Source organism: Melopsittacus undulatus, chromosome 6 (genome assembly GCF_012275295.1).
Source record: "Melopsittacus undulatus isolate bMelUnd1 chromosome 6, bMelUnd1.mat.Z, whole genome shotgun sequence".
In the NCBI taxonomy this organism is placed as follows: domain Eukaryota; kingdom Metazoa; phylum Chordata; class Aves; order Psittaciformes; family Psittaculidae; genus Melopsittacus; species Melopsittacus undulatus.
This window is the reverse complement of record NC_047532.1, coordinates 69,703,944-69,722,425: the sequence shown is the minus strand read 5'-3', so window position 1 is coordinate 69,722,425 and position 18,482 is coordinate 69,703,944. Positions and strand designations below refer to the sequence as shown.

The following is an 18,482-nucleotide window of genomic DNA, read 5'->3' as shown; positions in this document are numbered from 1 at the left end:
AATCTAAACATGCTCCCCTTTCCCATCACAATCTTACTCCATTCCACCAATGTGCTATCTCCTTTCTCTTCCTCCCTGCAGACTCATTAGTGCCAATAACAGCAAATGCAGCCAAAGCAGAGAGCGCTCTCCATGACACCAAGAAGCCAGCCGAGGAGAACTGTAAACAAGGGCTGGAAGGAAGGAGGTACTCTGGTTCTCGGTCAGCTCTGCAGAAAGGAGTTTTGGCCTTCATTAGAACAACATTAGCATTCCCCACACTCACTCTTCAGCCCTTATTTTTGCAAGACGTGACTGCTTTCCCAGGGCAAATTGATGCCCTATGTAAGATTGCAGGAAAACATGCCATTAAAAGGAACGTTACTGATGAGCCAGTGAAGGCCCAAGAAAATAAGCAAGATAATGTGAAATAATTTCTTTACTTAGAAATAAATACCAAGCTACCAAGCTTGGGGACCTATGAGTCTGTTCTCTAATTTGAGGATCCCTAATTCCTTTCCTATCCCGCCATCTCCTTCACTATGGGAATGGACTAAGGATGGTCAGCAAGAGGAGTCAAGCCACTGCCCCGTCACTGTTCACAGTGACTACTTATAAGAGCAGCCAGGACAAATTGCAAATTAGAGCTTGTCCAGCTAGGACCTGATGCCTGCAAGAGCAACCAGCAAGGCAAGGCACAGCTGCTGCAGCAAGCTGAATACAAAATGTAATCAGGCAACCCCACTAACAAGAAGGTTAAAATCATGTCACCATGACTAGAACAGCACTGAACTATTAAAAGTGCAAATAAAACACAGAGGAAAACCAGGCTCCCAGAGCAGTGATCCCTGAAGATAACAGGGACTGCAAGTAGAGCTGTTCAGCTTTGAAACTCCAGAAGAGAGACTCCTGCAACCAGTCACACGGAGAGCATCTTCTGCCCTGTTCAGCAGCTAGATCAGTGCTGCATTTATAAGTTAACTTTAGCCTGTAACAACTGCAACAGTTTTGCTCTCCTCATAATTGAGGTTTTCTAAGCTGGTGTCTCCATTCAGAGGAGATGGTGGCAGATGAAAAACATCCCCCAGGTCTGCAGGCTGAGCTGCATGGAGAACCAAAGCACTACATGACATGGCTGTAACTCTACTTGGTCCAAAATAGGAGCATCCACATGGAGAGCTACGGCTGCTATATTACAGCTGTACAATCACACGCTTCCCCTCCTCCCTGTGCAGATAACCCTGGTATATAACACACAGGTCATGTTCATGTTTTTGCTGATAAATGACTTCATAAAGCAGTAAGTCTGGCCAGGAGCACATCCTCCAGAGAAAGTTTTCTTTAGTGATAACACCCATCTGACATCACAAAAACACACACAGAAGTGAAAGATAAAAAAGTGAGAAGTCAAACGGCAGAGGAAGAAGGATGTCAGCAGCCAAACATGTTTCCTAAAACCAGCTTGGCTCAGGCAGGAACACACGTCAGGCTGGTGGTTTAACACAGGGGAGTTAGATGCAGCAAGCAGCAAAACTGAGCACGGCAGCAAGGGGAGAAAGCAAGATACAAGAGCAGAGATAGCGACAGCATTTGCACAAGAAGCAAGGACATCAAAAGGCACATGTGGAAAGCCCTGTTCCACCCAACTTCATTTTAAAGACCTCCTAGCAGCAGATGAATGCAGCAGCCCCGAGGACATGGTTGTGTCAGCCTGCTGCTCAGCTCCCAGGCAGCACAGAGGAGATGCACAGCTCTGACACGTTGGCACATGTCCATCAGACCTACCTGGGAGTTCATAAGACGAATGGTTGTCTTTTGCCCCACATCTTCTTGAAACCCCTTGATAGGAGCCCCGTTGAATCGCAAGACGGCATCATGGCTGTCTGAAAGCAAACCAGAGTGAAAACCTGTGAGCTGACAACAGGCTTTTGAGTGATACAAGGGATGTGCAATAGTTTATTCACCTCCATTTCTAATGCAATCTGGCCAGTCCCTGGCTTTCCATGTGACAACTGGAAGTACCAAGTCAGATTCTGTGGAAGAAGTCGTTAGTCTGACTTCATGATCAGTAGAACCCCACTTCTTTAAACCACAACCCCCTGGCAGGCTGAGACAGCAGCCCTAACATTCACTTTGCACAGAGGAGCACAGCATCTCCCTCCCTCTTTTTCTTTCCACTTTATCAGGAGATTGACCGATCTATAATTAATTTGCCACGTGGTTGGCTGCAAACTAAGGAACTAGGAAATAACAGTGAGCCAGCGTCCTCTCTTGTAGCCTGGAGGCTGACCAGCCTGAGACACATGTATAATAACCACAGTGGAAAGTAGAGCTGACTTCAGCCTCCCACGTTACAGAAATAAAACCACCGCTGTGCATTTAACAGGCACAGCTTGTTACATGCCTCGGGATTCACTGCATTTTCCTCTGCTGGCATCATCTCTCAAGATAGCACAGCATTCCTCCAGCACCCTCCTCTGCCTTGGCACAGCCAGCCAGGCTGTCGTAATGCCACAGAGCCAGGCTGCTGCTGCTGCAGGACAGAGAGCGTTCATGCCTGTCATCCTGGCTTCTCCATACTTACTGCCTAGATTTGGATAGAAAACATTTCATGTGGTCAGAAGCATTGGTTTAGCAGATCCAAACCAACTTCCCTGCCTTTGCACTGGGGCCACACAACCACAGCTCATAGCAGCTGCCCTGGGGTCCTTGTAGAATTGTGGAGTTCTCAGGCAGGGCAGAAGGGCTCACCTGGTCCAGAACCAGAGAATCCCAGACTGGTTTCTGTTGGAAAGGACTTTAAGCTCATCCAGTTCCAACCCCTGCCACGGGCAGGGACACCTTCCACCAGAGCAGGTTGCTCCAAGCTCCTGTGTCCAACCTGGCCTTGAACACTGCCAGGGATGGGGCAGCCACAGCTTCTCTGGGCACCCTGTGCCAGCGCCTCAGCACCCTCACAGGGAAGAGCTTCTGCCTAATGTCTGATCTAGATCTCCCCTCTGTCAGTTTAAAGCCATTCCCCCTTGTCCTGTCACTACAGGCCCTTGTAACCAGGTCTTTCCAAGATCATTGTCTTGAAAACATGGCTATCCACAGGAGCAATGCTGGAGGATCAATAATCACTGGCACCAAAGACTAGTTTCTCAGCTACTTTATTCTCATAGACAAGCAAATCTTGTTTGGAAGCCTTCCAAAACTACACACAAAACCCAGAAAGGTGATGTTCCTGAAAAGAACTTGTCCACACTGAGAGGCAGCTCTGTAGTTACCACTACAGACCCTTTACCTGGGTCAGAGCAATCACCTGGGTTGGAGCAATCCCAGGCACAGCTACAGGTTGAGCCAAGAAGAGATTCAGAGCAGCCCTGCAGAGAAGGACTTGGGGGTGTTGGTCGATGAGAAAATGAACATGAGCCGGCTTCAGTGTGGGCTTGCAGCCCAGAAAGCCAACCGTATCCTGGGCTGCATCAAAAGAAGTGTGACCAGCAGGTCAAAGGAGGTGATCCTGCCCCTCTACTCTGCTCTTGTGAGACCTCACTTGGATTATTGTGTGCAGTTCTTGCGTCCTCAACATAAAAAGGACATGGAAGTGTTAGAACAAGTCCAGAGGAGGCCACAAGGGCAATCATGGAACTAAAGCACCTCCTGTGTGAAGACAGGCTGAGAAAGTTGGGGCTGTTCAGCCTGGAGAAGAGAAGGCTGCATGGAGATCTCATAGCAGCCTTCCAGTATCTGAAGGGGGCCTACAGGGATGCTGGGGAGGGACTCTTCATTAGGGACTGTAGTGATAGGACAAGGGGTAATGGGTTCAGACTTAAACAGCAGAGGTTTAGATTGGATATAAGGAAGAAATTCTTTACTGTTAGGGTGGTGAGGCACTGGACTGGGTTGCCCAGGGAGGTAGTGAATGCTCCATCCCTGGCAGTGTTCAAGGCCAGGTTGGACAGTGCCGTGGGTTATATAGTTTAGTGTGAGGTGTCCCTGCCCATGGCAGGGGGATTGGAACTTGATGATCTTAATGTCCTTTCCAACCCTAACTAGTCTATGATTCTACGATTCTACCTCCACATCCAACCTCACACCCACAGAGTAAAGAGTTATAATTTCCCCATTTAACTTTTGCCAGACAGCAAGTGTTATTATGCCGTAAGTTTGCATTTTAGAAAGGTATTTAGTGACTGTTCAGGCAGAGTTCCTGGCTCTGCAAAGCACTCTGTCTCCAGGTGGTTGTGCTGCACTTGCTGTTTCTCCCATCACATTTTTCATCGGTAATTCACAAACTCCAGTAACACCAAGAGCCCAGTAAGATATGAGCTGCTGTTCGCAAGCTTCTCCCTGTTCTGCTCTGCCAGCCTCCCTTACACTGACTAATTGCTCATTTGATGTGATTACACAGAACAAACTTTTCCTGGAACAACAGTTCAGCAATCCGCTGCGCTCATCTGCACAAGTGCTTCATTGTAAGCTTGTCAGATCTAGCACCTTTTTGGCTTCTTCATCCAACAAAACCACTGTTTTTCCTATGTGGAAATACATTACCTAAAAATAGGGAAAGAAGTATATAAATACACTGGATTCTCCTGAAGTGTTCAATATTGAGCTCAAAGTTGCAAGTGCCCAAAACTCTGCACTAGCAGCGATGACTGCTTGAGCAGAAAGGTTGAAGTCTGCAACCAAGGCTTGAGGAACACAAGCCATGGACACCAGAGCAGGGGTTAATGGCATTAGCCTTGGGCACACTAGAACAGTGACCTTCCCAGCATCCATCCCTTGTGATCTGGAACAAACTGGTGCTTCAGTTTCAGGGAGAGGTTCAGAGACAGGCTGCAGAAACAATGAAGTGGCTTTCCATGCCTGATATCTTTCCAGCTATGTCACAGCCAGAGCACAGCCCATTGCATTTCCTGGCTGCTCCAGTTCTGAATCCAGTACTTGCATGGGCTGCATTACCACAGCCCATAAACCCTCAGCTCTTGAGAGGGTCTCATTACAGAGGAGCGAGCAGTTTTATCAGTGTGCAGGAGTCTAACAAAGACACCCTTGCACACAAGCCAGCTGTGTCAGGGGAACATGTTCAACAGAAGGTCACTGCCATAGAAACCTTTAGCTACTGGACTCCAGGAGGCAGCTAGACAAGCCTAAGGTACTCAAAGGAAAAGCCAGAACTGGCTTCCCAAGCCTTGACCCACCTGACCTCAAACACTGCCAAGAGGTGGAAACAATCACATCCCATACGCAGTTTTTACCAGGAGGCAGTGCTATCCTGGTTCATACCACCACAACCTTTTTCATCACATCTTTCATAGCATTTTAACACACTTCAGGCTGTTCAGCCTCATTCTAAGCACAGAGGAGATTGGAGGAGAACTTCTGAGAAAGTAATAGAACAAACCCCTGACCCTTCCATAGGGATCCTGGGACTATGAAGGAACTATGAAGGGCTGTGACTGGCAGCTTTACCCAAGCTGCCCATGAATAATGGATCAAAAGCTATCCATCTACTTGTTTCAGAGGATGAAGGTTCCTTGCAGCTTAGTCCAGGCACAAGGGACCTGATCCAGCAGACAACTTATGAACACACTGATGTCTGCTAACAATTTCCACTGGAGAGAAAACTCCTCTAGGCATTAAAACTTCTTCAGTGAAGCTGCAGTTTAGCAAAATGTGAGCCTCAAACATGAATTAGGGAAGAAAGCTGAGGGAACTGCAGGCACAGGAGAATTTTCTGCCAGGCACAAAATCCTGAGTAGAAGGCTGGAGATCTGGTTTCCCCTGCATGCTACTTACTTAAAGATACAAAATGCTTTGGTATTAAAACATTGAGTACAAGACCAGTGCTTCAGCATTTATTAATTAATGCATTGACATTAGATAAATATGGTCAAGTAAGACTTCGCAAAGCACCATCAAACTTGGTCTAAAGAAGAGATAAAATAAAGCCCCATAAAAGTTTTGCCATGGTCCTCTGGGCCACTCAAACTCAAGACACTGCCTTATGATTCAGAATGAAAGCCACAAGAACCACAGCATCACTGAGACTGAAAGGGACCTCTGAAGACTGCCTGCGCCCAGCCCCTGCTCAATGCTGGGTCAACTACAGCACATTGCTAAGGGCTGTGTTCAGGGTTTTTTTACCCTAATGTAATGTTTTCTTTTACTTCTTCTCTGAAGAAGTCTTTCTGAATAAAAAGATTTCTGACTGTTGACTATGCAATGAGGGTAGGCGTTACTAAACCCACCCAAACTCTCTCAAGAAACAAACACTTAAGGAACCCCTCTCTGGTATCCAGTATTAGTGCTACCCTCTACTGATGCCAGTGTGACCATGAACATTGAAAAGACTACCTGGATTAGAACTACCTGCACATGTGTCATGTCCTCCTAGCTGAACCCAACACTTACACTCTCTTGTGGCTTGCCTATTTTGGTCTGCCCAAGGTCTAAGGCTCCCAAGCATCATGAGTCAGGGCATCAAAATGGAGCCTATACTGTGCAGCCTATACACTCAGAGAGGAAGGGAGAATCTGATCATTATTCTTACCTCCTCCTAAACTATAACATTCACTAACTTTAGAAGTTTCAGGATAATATTTCAACTTATTTTAAACACACCGCACCAAACTTATTGGGAAGAGCATGACAGTAGGTTGCTTCTAGTCAGTGTTAGTTATAAAACAACATAATTAGATTTTATGCTAATACAAAGATACCAACCTATCTCTTGTCCCAGATGAGATGATCGCAGAGACCCTGCTGAGGACACGACAGCACAGCGACCCAGGTGGCCCACTGTTTCATTGAGGCTTTTCCCTGGTAGGTATTGCTGCCATTCAGAGGTATCAAAAGGACCATCCGATCCCTGTATCATGGTGACGTTCACCCGGTCCCGCAGCTGGCAGAGCAGCTTCTCTGGGCTGAGTTTAGCAGCATTCCTCTTCCCCTTGTAAGTCACATTGTACTTGTTCATGGACAGGTAGTTTTTTCTGACCTTCTGCAGCCTAGGTATGAGATTTCTCGATGAACTGTCCTTATCCCATACCTTCACAGAGTCTGTTACTTTCTTGGACTTCTCAGCTATTCCAGAGATGCTGTCTTTTACTTTGTTGTGGTTACCAATCCATGTTTTGGATATCATCCCCAGTTCACTGGCTGCTTCACGGAAAAGGCCCTGTGATTTAAGTGGGTTCCACTTTTCTGAAGTCTGTAAATCATCAGTCTGAGTCTTGAAAGGAACATAGTAGCTTCTTCTCGTCTCTCTCCACAGGCAAATTGTCAGCGCTACCAGTATCACCACAAGAACACACATTAATTTTTTCAACACATTAACGTGAACCATAGTGTATGGTGCATCCAAATGGGACAATGAACACGGGGCAGGAAGCTAGTCCTGGAAGAGAGGAAAACATCTCAGTCAGGGCTGTGTGCACAGGTACGCATACACCATAGAATGCTTGGGTTAGAAGGGACCTTGAAGTCCAGTTCCAGCCCCCCTGCTGAGAGCAGGGACACCTTCCACTAGACCAGGTTGCTCAGACTTGAATATATATATATATATAAATAAATATAAACTATAAACATCAGCATGTGAGCAGTGGAAGGGGCAAAAGAACAAGAACATAGGGACAATTTTACAATTTCAGGCTGTTTAAAGATCTCATTTCAAAGCCCACCACCTCAAATACTATGCGGAAAGACTTGAGCTGCCTATTAGCCTCAGATGCTAACAGCAGTCTGAGGCCACTGCCACTCAGACCTTTTTCCTGTCCCTGCCACAAGTGACAGTTAAGTTTAACCTTGCCAGTATCATACCACCAGCAGGATAAGTCTCCATTTCACTTCCCTTCATTTCCCATCCCAACCAGCCAATATCCAAATCCCATCACTAGCATTTCCAGAACTGAGCTCCCACTTGACCATAAACATGAACACTAATGAAGCATACAATGGGGCATATGAGTATGGGGAAGAAAACCCAAAAGCTGCGATGTCATGAACATCAGGAGCTTCACCAGCCTGGTACTGCTACACTTAGTGACTTCCCAGGAAACTCCTGCAAGCCTGCAGTGGTCTGAGTGCATTCCCAACATGTGACCTCTCTAAACAGCTGGGAGCCCATTCATTCATAGTAGGGTCTGAGGCATTTTTGGTTCATAAATGCACTTTGATAAATATTACTCAAGGTATGTCACCCCTGGAGAAAGCAAAGCCAAACCCTATCGTACAGTGCTGCCTGTCCTCTTTTGTGCTACCTCACACTAGTGGACACCTCCAGCTCCCATCATTCTATACAAGGGAGAAATTCAATAGGAGTGCCCAAATGGCAGCTCAACCTGGGCAGCACAAGGGGCTGATGTAGGAAACATCTGCTGAGGCATAAACACCTTCAGAGCACAGCACGAGACCACAGAACATAGGAGGGCAGATGCTCATTTTCCTACATGGCTGCTCTGCAGTGCATCCAAAAAACATGGGAGCAGTACAGAAACATGGGTATCTTCAAGAGACAAACACATGCAAATCCCTGCCCATCCTAGAGAGACACTAGCAGCAGCTCTCTCCAGCAATTTCCTGAAAGCAAGCAGTGCTAAGATCTAGTATTGCACAGTTACTGAGCTACCAACACACTACCTGTGGATAAGGCAGCAGCTCTCCACCTCAAGTCATTTTTGGCTGTTGGCAGATTTTCTCCCGAGGATTTAAGCAGGACACTCCAAGACACAGCAGCTCTGTGATGCACTGGAGAGTTCAAGAAACACCTGCAAAAATAAGGAGACAAAAAAGAAACCAAACCACTCTTGTGAAAGAATGCTTTAATTCTGGGAATGAGCAAGTATTTCTTCAGATGAGCCCTGCAGTCCCCAAGAAGCTGTTACCAGGTATGGAAGGGCCAGCAGCAAACACATTAGCACCACATAAGCCTTTTCAACAGTTAAAATGCCCACTCAGAATGGGTGGTCATCTTCCTTCTTAGCCTGAAAGCTACTCTCAGCTAAAGCAGGAACTGTTTTGCAGGCTGCCTGCTCTATGCCTCCAACAGTCCCACAGCCTTCTCTACAGAGAAGGCTCTGAGCAGTGGATACACCTATAATACAGTGAATGGAAAATCCCATCACTGATGCTTGAGCACAATGAACAGGACAGGAAAGGAAAGAAAAAACTAACTTTTCTGAGGGAAATATCTTCCTGCCCATTCTTGGGCAATTCTGGCACTCATCCTCAAATGCAAGGGCTTTTGCTTTCCAAATCAGGATACTCCAAATAGAGTTATCAGGCACCAGCTTAGGACAAAGCCCTGAGACATCTCACTCCAACCATGCTTCATGCAGCCCCCAACCTGACTTTATTCACACTATACTTCTTTACACAGGGTAAGTGACTGGCTTCCAGAAAACTCAAGCGAGATCATCTGCACATGCACAAGAGATGCTCCACACCACAGGAGATGCCCTGGCTGTCCCCCCACCCTGCAGAACCAAGGCCCTGTGGGGCTCTGCCATGCTTTTGACTTCAGAAGCCTCTCCTGAGGGTTTTGCATGTGTGAGTGACAACAGGCATATCTCAGTACCCTGAGCTTTTGTTTCCCAAGGCTAGGATAATCTAGGAGTGGCAGGTTCACCACAGTGGAACAATCTTACAGGTCACTGCAAGCTCCTGCTGGAACACTCCTCCTGATGCCACACAGCAGAAGATGCCAAACAAGTCACACCACCTCTTCTCCTCTCTAGGCCATGCAAGGGAAGCTGTAGAACTCACCTTCAGCACCCAGCATAATACAATCCTTGCCTTTGACTACTCTGCATGCTGTTGCAACATGAACAGTTATTTTGCTTTGATTTGTAGGCTGGCAAAGTAGGTTCTGCAAGCAATAACATTTTAGCAGAGACATAACATTTCTAGGTACCTCTTGTCCACCCTGATCAGTTTAATTATTACTACTACTTCATATGATACGATTTGATTTTATATGTACAAGTAGTGTCCTAACATGAGGTCCCTCTCAAGCATTCTGCCACCAAACCTTTTCTGTGAACCAGAAAGACATCTGCTCTTCCAGGCCAAGTAGGATAGCTCACAAGCAGTGTTCTCTTTCCACACCTCTGGCTAAGTCACTTGGGTGAGCTTCTGTATCACAGCAGTTAGTACAAAGGTGCTCTTTTACAGGTGATGGAAATTTACCATCAAACAAAGCTCAGAGTGTCAGCTATGAGTAGTACTAAGAAAGGACAACAAACCTCAACACTCCCAAACCTATAAAAATACTTAAAAAAATAGCTGCTGCCTTCCCGACACCTAGAGCCTGATGTGGCCGTGGGGTGTAGTGCTGGCTGGCCAGCAGGCAGGCTAAGCCCACACAAGTCCTCTGGGGGTAAATGGATCCTGTGCAGAGAACAAGTGAGTAATGCAGTATCTTCAAGGCAGTCACGGAACTATATCCTGCCCACACACTCTCATACTTAACCTCTATTGTCCAAGTATCTCACTGAACTTGGAACCATCCAAGCAGGGATGGTTAAGATGCTGCTGTGCACTCAGGGACCTGTGGCCAGCAGTGGAATAGCACACAATCCTGATTTCCCCACAGCAGATTAACCCTAAAACTGCTAACAACACCTTGCTAAACAAAAAGTCTATCAAGCCCATACCTGTCTCCAATAGTAAGTGACCAACAGCAGATGCACAGAGAAACCACAGAAGTACAGACCAGCGTATTTCTCTTCCAGTAAATGCACACAGCTTCCAAAAAGCTGTGTCATCAGCTGTACCAATGCCCATCCTCTGCACATTTGTTTAATTGCTTCTTGAAACCACCTGCATTTCCCAGACAGCCTGAGACCATGAATCCTGCAGCTGTGCACTGTGCTGGGTCAACCCCTCCTCGCACCACTTCACACCAGCAAAGCCCATCTGCCTGTGTTTCTGTACATCCTTCACGGTCACACCACCTCTCCCAACACCTTCCTATCCCCACAGGTTGCTCTTCCAGCCTGAATCCCATGAGTTCCAAACCCTTCTTTCACAGAAGCTTTTCCATACCTCCAAATCTCTTTGCCAGCTTCTCCAGCACCATTAGCAGTGCATGAACATCCCTCAAGCCAGGCACACTGGGACACCCCAACCACACACGCTCAGGACACGTGCTCTGGCAGCAACATAACCATAGGGCTGCTTTGTCCTCCTTCCAAAACTTCCTCCACTTCTATTTCCCTTCCTGGCCGTTTCTAAAGCCCTCAGCTCTAGGCTGTCAGTGATGATTTCAGGGTATTTTGCAAGCAGCACTGACTCACTGAGAGCTGTCCCTCAATAGCAGCACAGGGGGAGGGCAGGAATAAAACACTACTGAAGAGTGTTGTCTTACCCCTGCCAGCACAAGCTTCCTTTGCTGCTCAGCCACCCAGGATGACTGGATCCCTCTGCAGATCTGCTCAGTGTCTTACTGTGGCCCCAGTAACCTGCAGGAGATGAAGCCAGCCAAGCCCTTAACCCAGCCCTTAACCCAGCCCTTCCTCCTCTCCTTTGCAGATCCCGTTACTACTGCTCAATGGTGGAGATCTTGGAGCGAATCCCTGTGGGACTTCTGTGATATTGTGAAACCTGACCGCTTGGTTTCCTACCCACGAGGCAGTCACTAATCCAGACAGGAGCTTTCTCATCCCACAACAGTTTTGGGTATTATGTTCTGGGTTTTTTTTCCCTGAAGATCTCCATGAGCAATCTCACCAAAACCTGGAAAACTCAAGCACGCTGTTTCCTTCTCTCCAGGTTCACTAACTTCCGAAAAGGAGAGAAGAGGAAACAGGCAGATTGATTTGAACAGATGATGAGATTTCTCCATTAATTCTTATATATTCTACTGCTGTTGGTTATTTTTATTGTGTTTACTGCTCTGAAGCAATGTATTTCAGAGGAACATCGATGAGATCCAATCATGTCAAATAACACCTTTAATTTCAATTAAATGGCAATTTAAGAGGTGCAGTCCTTGGGGATGGGCACAGGCAGGGATCATATTCATCTGCTTTACTGTGCCTCTCCTGCTCCCTCCATTCATACATCAGCATCATTCACCTGCAGTTTTCTTGCCTCTGATGTACACACAAAAGCTTTTTACTTTAGCAAGTTGTTCCTCAGTCTTTCTGGGAAGTAATGTGATAATGACTTCATATTTAAACTTAGAGCATTTACAGTTCTTTCCAGGTTTCCTTCATTCATGCATTTCCATTGGTACCCCCACATCTGTGCCACTTTTGTTCCCAGCTTTTGCTGGAGTATTTTTAACTGGTTTTATGCTCCTCTCTGTGAACATTTTATACTTTAGTGACACCTTTTTATTCTCTTTTTTGTCCACTCTCCTTACTAACACTTAAATCCAGACAGTGCCTGTGAAGAGAGTAATGGCTGGTAGCAGAGGCAGAATGAATTCACATGAACGTGTGTGAGAAAGAGGATACCTGAAGAGGAAAGACATGGAGGTGTAGGGCAGGAATCATAGAATAGTTAGGGTTGGAAAGGACCTGGTTCCAACCCCTTGCCATGGGCAGGGACACCTCACACCAGCCCACATCACCCAAGACTCTGTCCAGTCTGGCCTTGACCACTGCCAGGGAAGGAATCCTCCATTCAAATCAAATAACATACCCAGAGAAAGTGAAGAGGGGAAGAAATTGGGATTTGAGAAGCAACCTTAAATCCATATCTGCCCTTCAAATTCCCTATTCCTACCCTGAGGAGAAATAAGTATTAAGAGCCTTTATAGTGTTAAGCAAACTATGATCACATGCCATTTTGCAAATGAAGAAGCTAAACTTCTCTTATACTTGCTACATCAGATGAAAGGTGATAATACATTTGTTCAAGCTAAAGATCTGTTTCTCTGGAGCTGCGTTTCAGAAGATCCATCTGGGACTTTATTTAGCCTGGCCTGTTAATTCAGTTTTGTAAACACATAAACAGGGAAGACTGGCTTGTGGGGTTTTTTTCCCAAACACAACTGTGCTGTGAAAATAAAACATCTGTTGAGCCATACATTTCAATAAGTGTTTCCAATGTCACCAAACAGAACAAAAAAGGGGGGGGAAGTGCAGCATGAGGAATTTTTATGTGGAGAATGAAGAAGTGAGGAACACAGTTACATTCCAGATGATGCATTGAGAACCTAAACAAGTCACTTGCTAACAAAATAAATCGGTCCATTAGTCCCGCCTGCATTAAAAATCTCAGCATGTGCAAGAAAAAATATGCTGCTGCCACAGCTGGCAAAAGGAGTCCTCTAGGAGAACAGGAGAGGCAGATTTTGGGAGCAGGCACAGGGGAAAGTTTAAGCATGTGTTTCATTTTGGTTTGACATGTCAACAAACACTGGGATTTAATAAAGTCAGAAACCTTAAATTCTGGCTGTCAGCCCTTTATTCTCCCTTTCTGGACCCATATTGGTTTTGGAGGATGACTCTGCATAGCAGCACATTGCCTCCCCTTCTACTCCAGTTAAAAAGCAGCAGTTTTGCTTTTGGTCATTGCAAATGCTCTATCAGGCAACCTCATGCTCACCATTGACTACAGAGACCTATGGTAAGAGGCTTCCCATCTTCAGTTCCAACCATTGCCCTGGATCAGCAGTTACAGTCCTTGCCCCTGCTGGCTAAGGGAGAAATGGGCTACTCAGGCATCCTTTGCAGGCGCATGAAGATGAAAGGACAATTCAACTCTTGGGACAGGAAAAAATAACTATCAAGGCTTGCCATGGTGGAGAACACCATACACGTATTTCTTGCTTGGTGGATTACTCACACAGAAGGACAGCAAGTTCACAAGCACTGGAACACAACCAATCTCTTTGCTGGTGGGACCAGCAATTCACCACAAAACCCAACTTCCGACCCCACAGACAGATGCCGGCTGAATATTCCTTGTTACCAATAATAATTAGGAAAGTGACTCCATCTGTGTGGACTGCCAGCCTGTCCCAGGCAAGATCCAGGCTCTGGCAGCCTGGATATGGTCAGCCAGCCACCACAAGAGCATTCAGAGGGCAGCTCAGCATAGAAACCATTTCCTGAGGGGCTCCCATCCATGGGAGCCTCACTCAGTGAGATGTTTGGAGACCACTGCCGGTAACAAAGCTTTTCCATTTCTAAAATTGCCAGTTTCATGTTCAGACTGACGAAAGTGCATTGTACCATGCACAGCACCAATTCCCAAAGGCACTGCTTCTTGACCCATACCTGCCCCCCCCCCCCCCAGCATAATAGACCTCACAAGGGAGGTTTTTATAACCACTCAGCTTTAGCATAACCATTCCCACACTGAAACCAACAACAAAAGATCTCCCTGCCCCCAGCTTTAAAGACCAGGATGTGATCACTCATTTACAACTATTTACTTTACACAGAATATTACACCTTCAAATCAAACCAAATCACTTCCTTGTTCCCGTCCAAACATGTTTCTCTATGACATTTATCTTTTGAAATGAGATGAGAGGGGTTCTTCATTTCAAATTAGCGGCATGTGGCAGGTCAACACTTAATGCCTCTACAAATATCTCTCTGTGCCCAGACACGTAACTGGTATTCTATGGCTCCCAGACAACAAACATACTTTGTGCCAGCTGCAGCTACACTTCCCTTCAGGATAATATTTCCCTGACACCACAGACAGTGAAATGAGCTTGCAGAGCTGTGCATCTGCCATTGTTAGTTTTCAGTCCAGCAGCAGTACTGAGATTTAGTTTTCTTCTTCACACCCAGAGCTGATCCCTGTCAGGGATAACAGAGCTGGCACTCAGCAGCAGATGCCACCACGCCAACTTCCCAGGAGAACAGAAGTAAATGGGAATTCTGGCCATTGATTTCAGGAAGCATTATTCAAATCTCTCTGTGTTAAGCAAAACACTTTGTGCACTACTTTTGAAATGATTTGGTTTTCGTTTTAAAAGTTGTACTTAATAACGTAAGAGAGATACAGAGATAGGAAGAGTGGTCACCAAAAAGTGTCAGGTGCTGAAAAAAGTCATGTCCCAGTGGCAGTGGAGAGAATATAAGAAAGGACACACATTAGAACCCATCAAAGCAAAAAACCTTCAGAGAAATGGTAGAGGAAAATCATTTATCAAGCACTAAAACTGCTTATCTGTCAAAAATCAAAATAATGCCTTTCAATGCAGGGAACTTGAGGCATGGAAGACAAGTGAAAACATCAAAATTACAGTTAACTATTTTGTCCCTGACAGGAAAGGAGGTAAAAACAAAACCCCAAAACTAAACCACCCACATTACAATAATCAGGTGTTTCTCTACAACCCCAAAATGGTTCAGACTTAAAGAGGGGAGATTCAGATGATGAAACTGATGATGGATGAAACTTTCCCCTGTGAGGGTGCTGAGGCACTGGCACAGGGTGCCCAGAGAAGCTGTGGCTGCCCCATCCCTGGCAGTGTTCAAGGCCAGGTTGGACACAGGGGCTTGAAGCAACCTGCTCTAGTGGAAGGTGTCCCTGACCATGGCAGGGGTTGGAACTGGATGAACTTTACGGTCCCTTCCAACCCAAACCAGTCTGGGATTTTATGGTTATATGCTTCTTTTCACCCTCCAAAGCCACTGTCTTAGGTAAGCTAAATTGGTATTGCTTCTACCACGTATCATCAGTTCCACTGGTTAAATGAAGACTGCAATGACCGATGAAAGCTGGGTATAACCAAAGGAATTCCTGGTCCAAATTCAGTGTCAGGCTGCAGCAGAGCAGCTGAGGTAGCAGATACCCAGGAATCCATATACCCCAAAGTCCTGCATACCGCTCAGTGTTGAAACAACAGCCAAGTTATCAGAAGACAAAATATTTACAGCAGCAGATATCAAATACACATTTTGCCTGGGCACATCAGCAAGTCACATCCATGCACGGGGAGCTCACAGTGTGGCTGGACTTCAGGTGTTAGTAACAGCAAGTGCTGCTTTGCTTTTTTAAGCACAAGTCTGATTTATCCATCTATTAACGCTATCCCCTTGTAGAATCACTTCAAACGTATCTACAGTCAATAAACGGGAAGAACATCACTACAAGAGTGACCTTGTCCAAATAAAATTCAATTTTATAAATTGCAAGCAGTATAAATGTATAGCACAAAATCTGAGGGCCTAGATATATTTGAAGACTTTTAAAGAGCTTAAGACCCTCCTCCTCCCTCCAAGTTCCACATATGTATTTATATAAACAGAAAACATTAATGAAACTTGCCTGATAAAGCCTTCATTCAAAACCTTGCTATTTTGTTCCCTCAGCATTCCCCCAGGTGTTTAGGAAAGGAAAACATGTTCAGTGGTACCTCCTACCCATACCCAAGACTACGTCTTCTGCTTGAAGTACCCAGCATGGAGAATGCTTTGCAGGAGCAAAGAGGTGCCTCTAAAACCAGTGTGCAATGCCCACTCTTTGGTGGGGTGGAGGACATATGACAGCCTAGCACCAGCTTGAGCTCACAGGCCCCAAGCAGAGCATGCAGTACACCTGGGAGCTCCACAGTGCCAGGCACCATGCAAACCTATGCAAAGAATTCCCTTTTTCTTCCACACTTACACATCCCAACAGCATCCCAGTGATGGATAAATATCAGCATGATCTTGCTCTGAAGTGCAAATCTACATAGTTGCTGAAGGGAAGAAAACAGCATGCTTGTGAAATTGAAACACATTTCAAGTTACTGAGGTTCAGGGAGAACCAAAAGGCAACGAAGGACATCTTAGTGTCTCTCTGGTCTGTTTAATATCTTCTATTCCAAGCGGTTTTAGTCTGCTTTTCCCTCTATCAGATAACCATGTGTAAAGCCTGGAAGCACTATCCAGCTCCTACCCCCAAACACATCACTCACTTCCTATGGCTGCCACTTCAGAAATAAGCCTGGCAGCAGAGCTTGCAGATGGCAGTTAGATGGATCCACCCTGGATCTGAACCACACACCTCCCCTTGAAGAAGGCTGCTTTCTCCCCTCTGGTATTTAAGGCTGCAGAGACTTCATGCACACAGGAGTTTGTGCCTCCACTATGAAGGATGCCAACCCATCCTGCCAACCCCATGGCACTGCCCCACTGGCACAGCTGAGCATGCTGGGCTCAGGAGTTAAAAAAAGGCAAGACAATCAATGAATCTCAACCCAAATGTGGTTTTCATCAAAGCCAGGTAGCAGCTCAGCATGAAGGAAGAGATCCAGACAGATAATTCCAACAAAAACATAAGTTACTCCCTAAAGCATCAAAGGAGGCCCCAGACATTTTTGTATCTCCTCCAATCAATGTTGTCTCTCGTACTGCTTTTAGCATGATATATTTCAGCAGCCTGAAAGAGCTCTTGTATGACCTAAAAAAGCTCCTGAGCCTCCCAGAGCAATGAAAGATGCTTGTTTTCCCCCGGGACCAGCCAGCACTTCAGTGGAAGAAAGGATGAGATATTGGAGGAGGGATGAGATATGGGAGGAGTATGTTACTGCCATTGTTAACTGATGCACACAAGCACAGAGCTCTCTTCTTATCCACTCACTGCCACTTGGACACAAACACACCAGATGCCTTCTTTGGTGAAGGAAACTCACCCCAAACACAGAAGTTTAGCATCTGCAATGCCTAGGACAGATGGCTTTGGAAGAGGTCATTCTCAACCATCATTACTAGCTACAAGACTCCACTCCTCACCCCCCACCTGGTTTTCTACCCATAACTGCTAAAAATGGAACCATTTCCTAGCACCTAAGAGGTAGATGGCCTAAAGATGATCACACATGTAAAAGAATTATTTCACAGAGTTCATGCCCCAGGAGAACCCCAGGTTTATCTACACCACAATTCTTCTTTTTATAACATCATCAATTGCTTCTGTTTAAATACTCAAGTCCTGCCAGCATTTTTAGCACCGTCCCCAGTTCAGCTATTTCATAGCTCTGCCAATCCCAGCTTCAACTTCTTCACCAAGAAAATCCTAAAGGGAAGCTCAAAAAATAACATGTTAATCATCAGGAGGATTGAGGGGGCATTCCTTATTCCTGTTGGTGTCCTGCTGCTGGGAAATGCAGTAACCCAAAAAGCTGATGCAACCAATAGATGTCAGACCATGGTTGGAAAACTTCTTTTTGTTGGGTTTTACCTGACTCAAACCCTCTTTGGTCAGAAACTGCTTCCCAGCATGGATGGAAACACAGTACGTGTGCGACAACCAGCAGCTCAGCTTCAATGGCGCAATCCTGAGTCAAAGTACATCACCAAAGTAGATGCCCTCAATTTCAGTTAATCAAATCTGCACTGCACCACTCTCACTCAGAAAGCCTAATCCTTAAATCCATGCAATTCTTTCAAGTAGCATCTCAACAACCCAAAACCAGAAGGCCAAAGTGTTTCACTGGGGCTTCTTCCATCCCCAGAGGAGATTGTGCTGCAGCATCAAACACTTGATGTCTTGTTGGAAGAAACTTTTACAAACCAGGTACAAGGTGCAGAACACTGCAAAACTTGTCTCTGAGATGA

At 45.8% G+C, this 18,482-nt stretch overlaps 1 protein-coding gene across 1 annotated transcript in view; it reads right to left on the bottom strand.

Annotated features, from left to right (window-relative positions):
- ST6GAL1 (ST6 beta-galactoside alpha-2,6-sialyltransferase 1) overlaps positions 1-18,482 on the bottom strand; it is a 44,053-nt gene that overhangs the window by 6,157 nt on the left and 19,414 nt on the right. Inside the window, exons 3-5 of the mRNA XM_005153945.3 lie at positions 8,608-8,735; positions 6,694-7,366; positions 1,765-1,862 (exon numbers count right to left, since the gene is read on the bottom strand). Of these exons, the coding sequence (XP_005154002.2) occupies positions 1,765-1,862; positions 6,694-7,315 (720 nt within the window). The 5' untranslated portion in view covers positions 7,316-7,366; positions 8,608-8,735. The remainder of the gene's footprint in view (positions 1-1,764; positions 1,863-6,693; positions 7,367-8,607; positions 8,736-18,482) is intronic.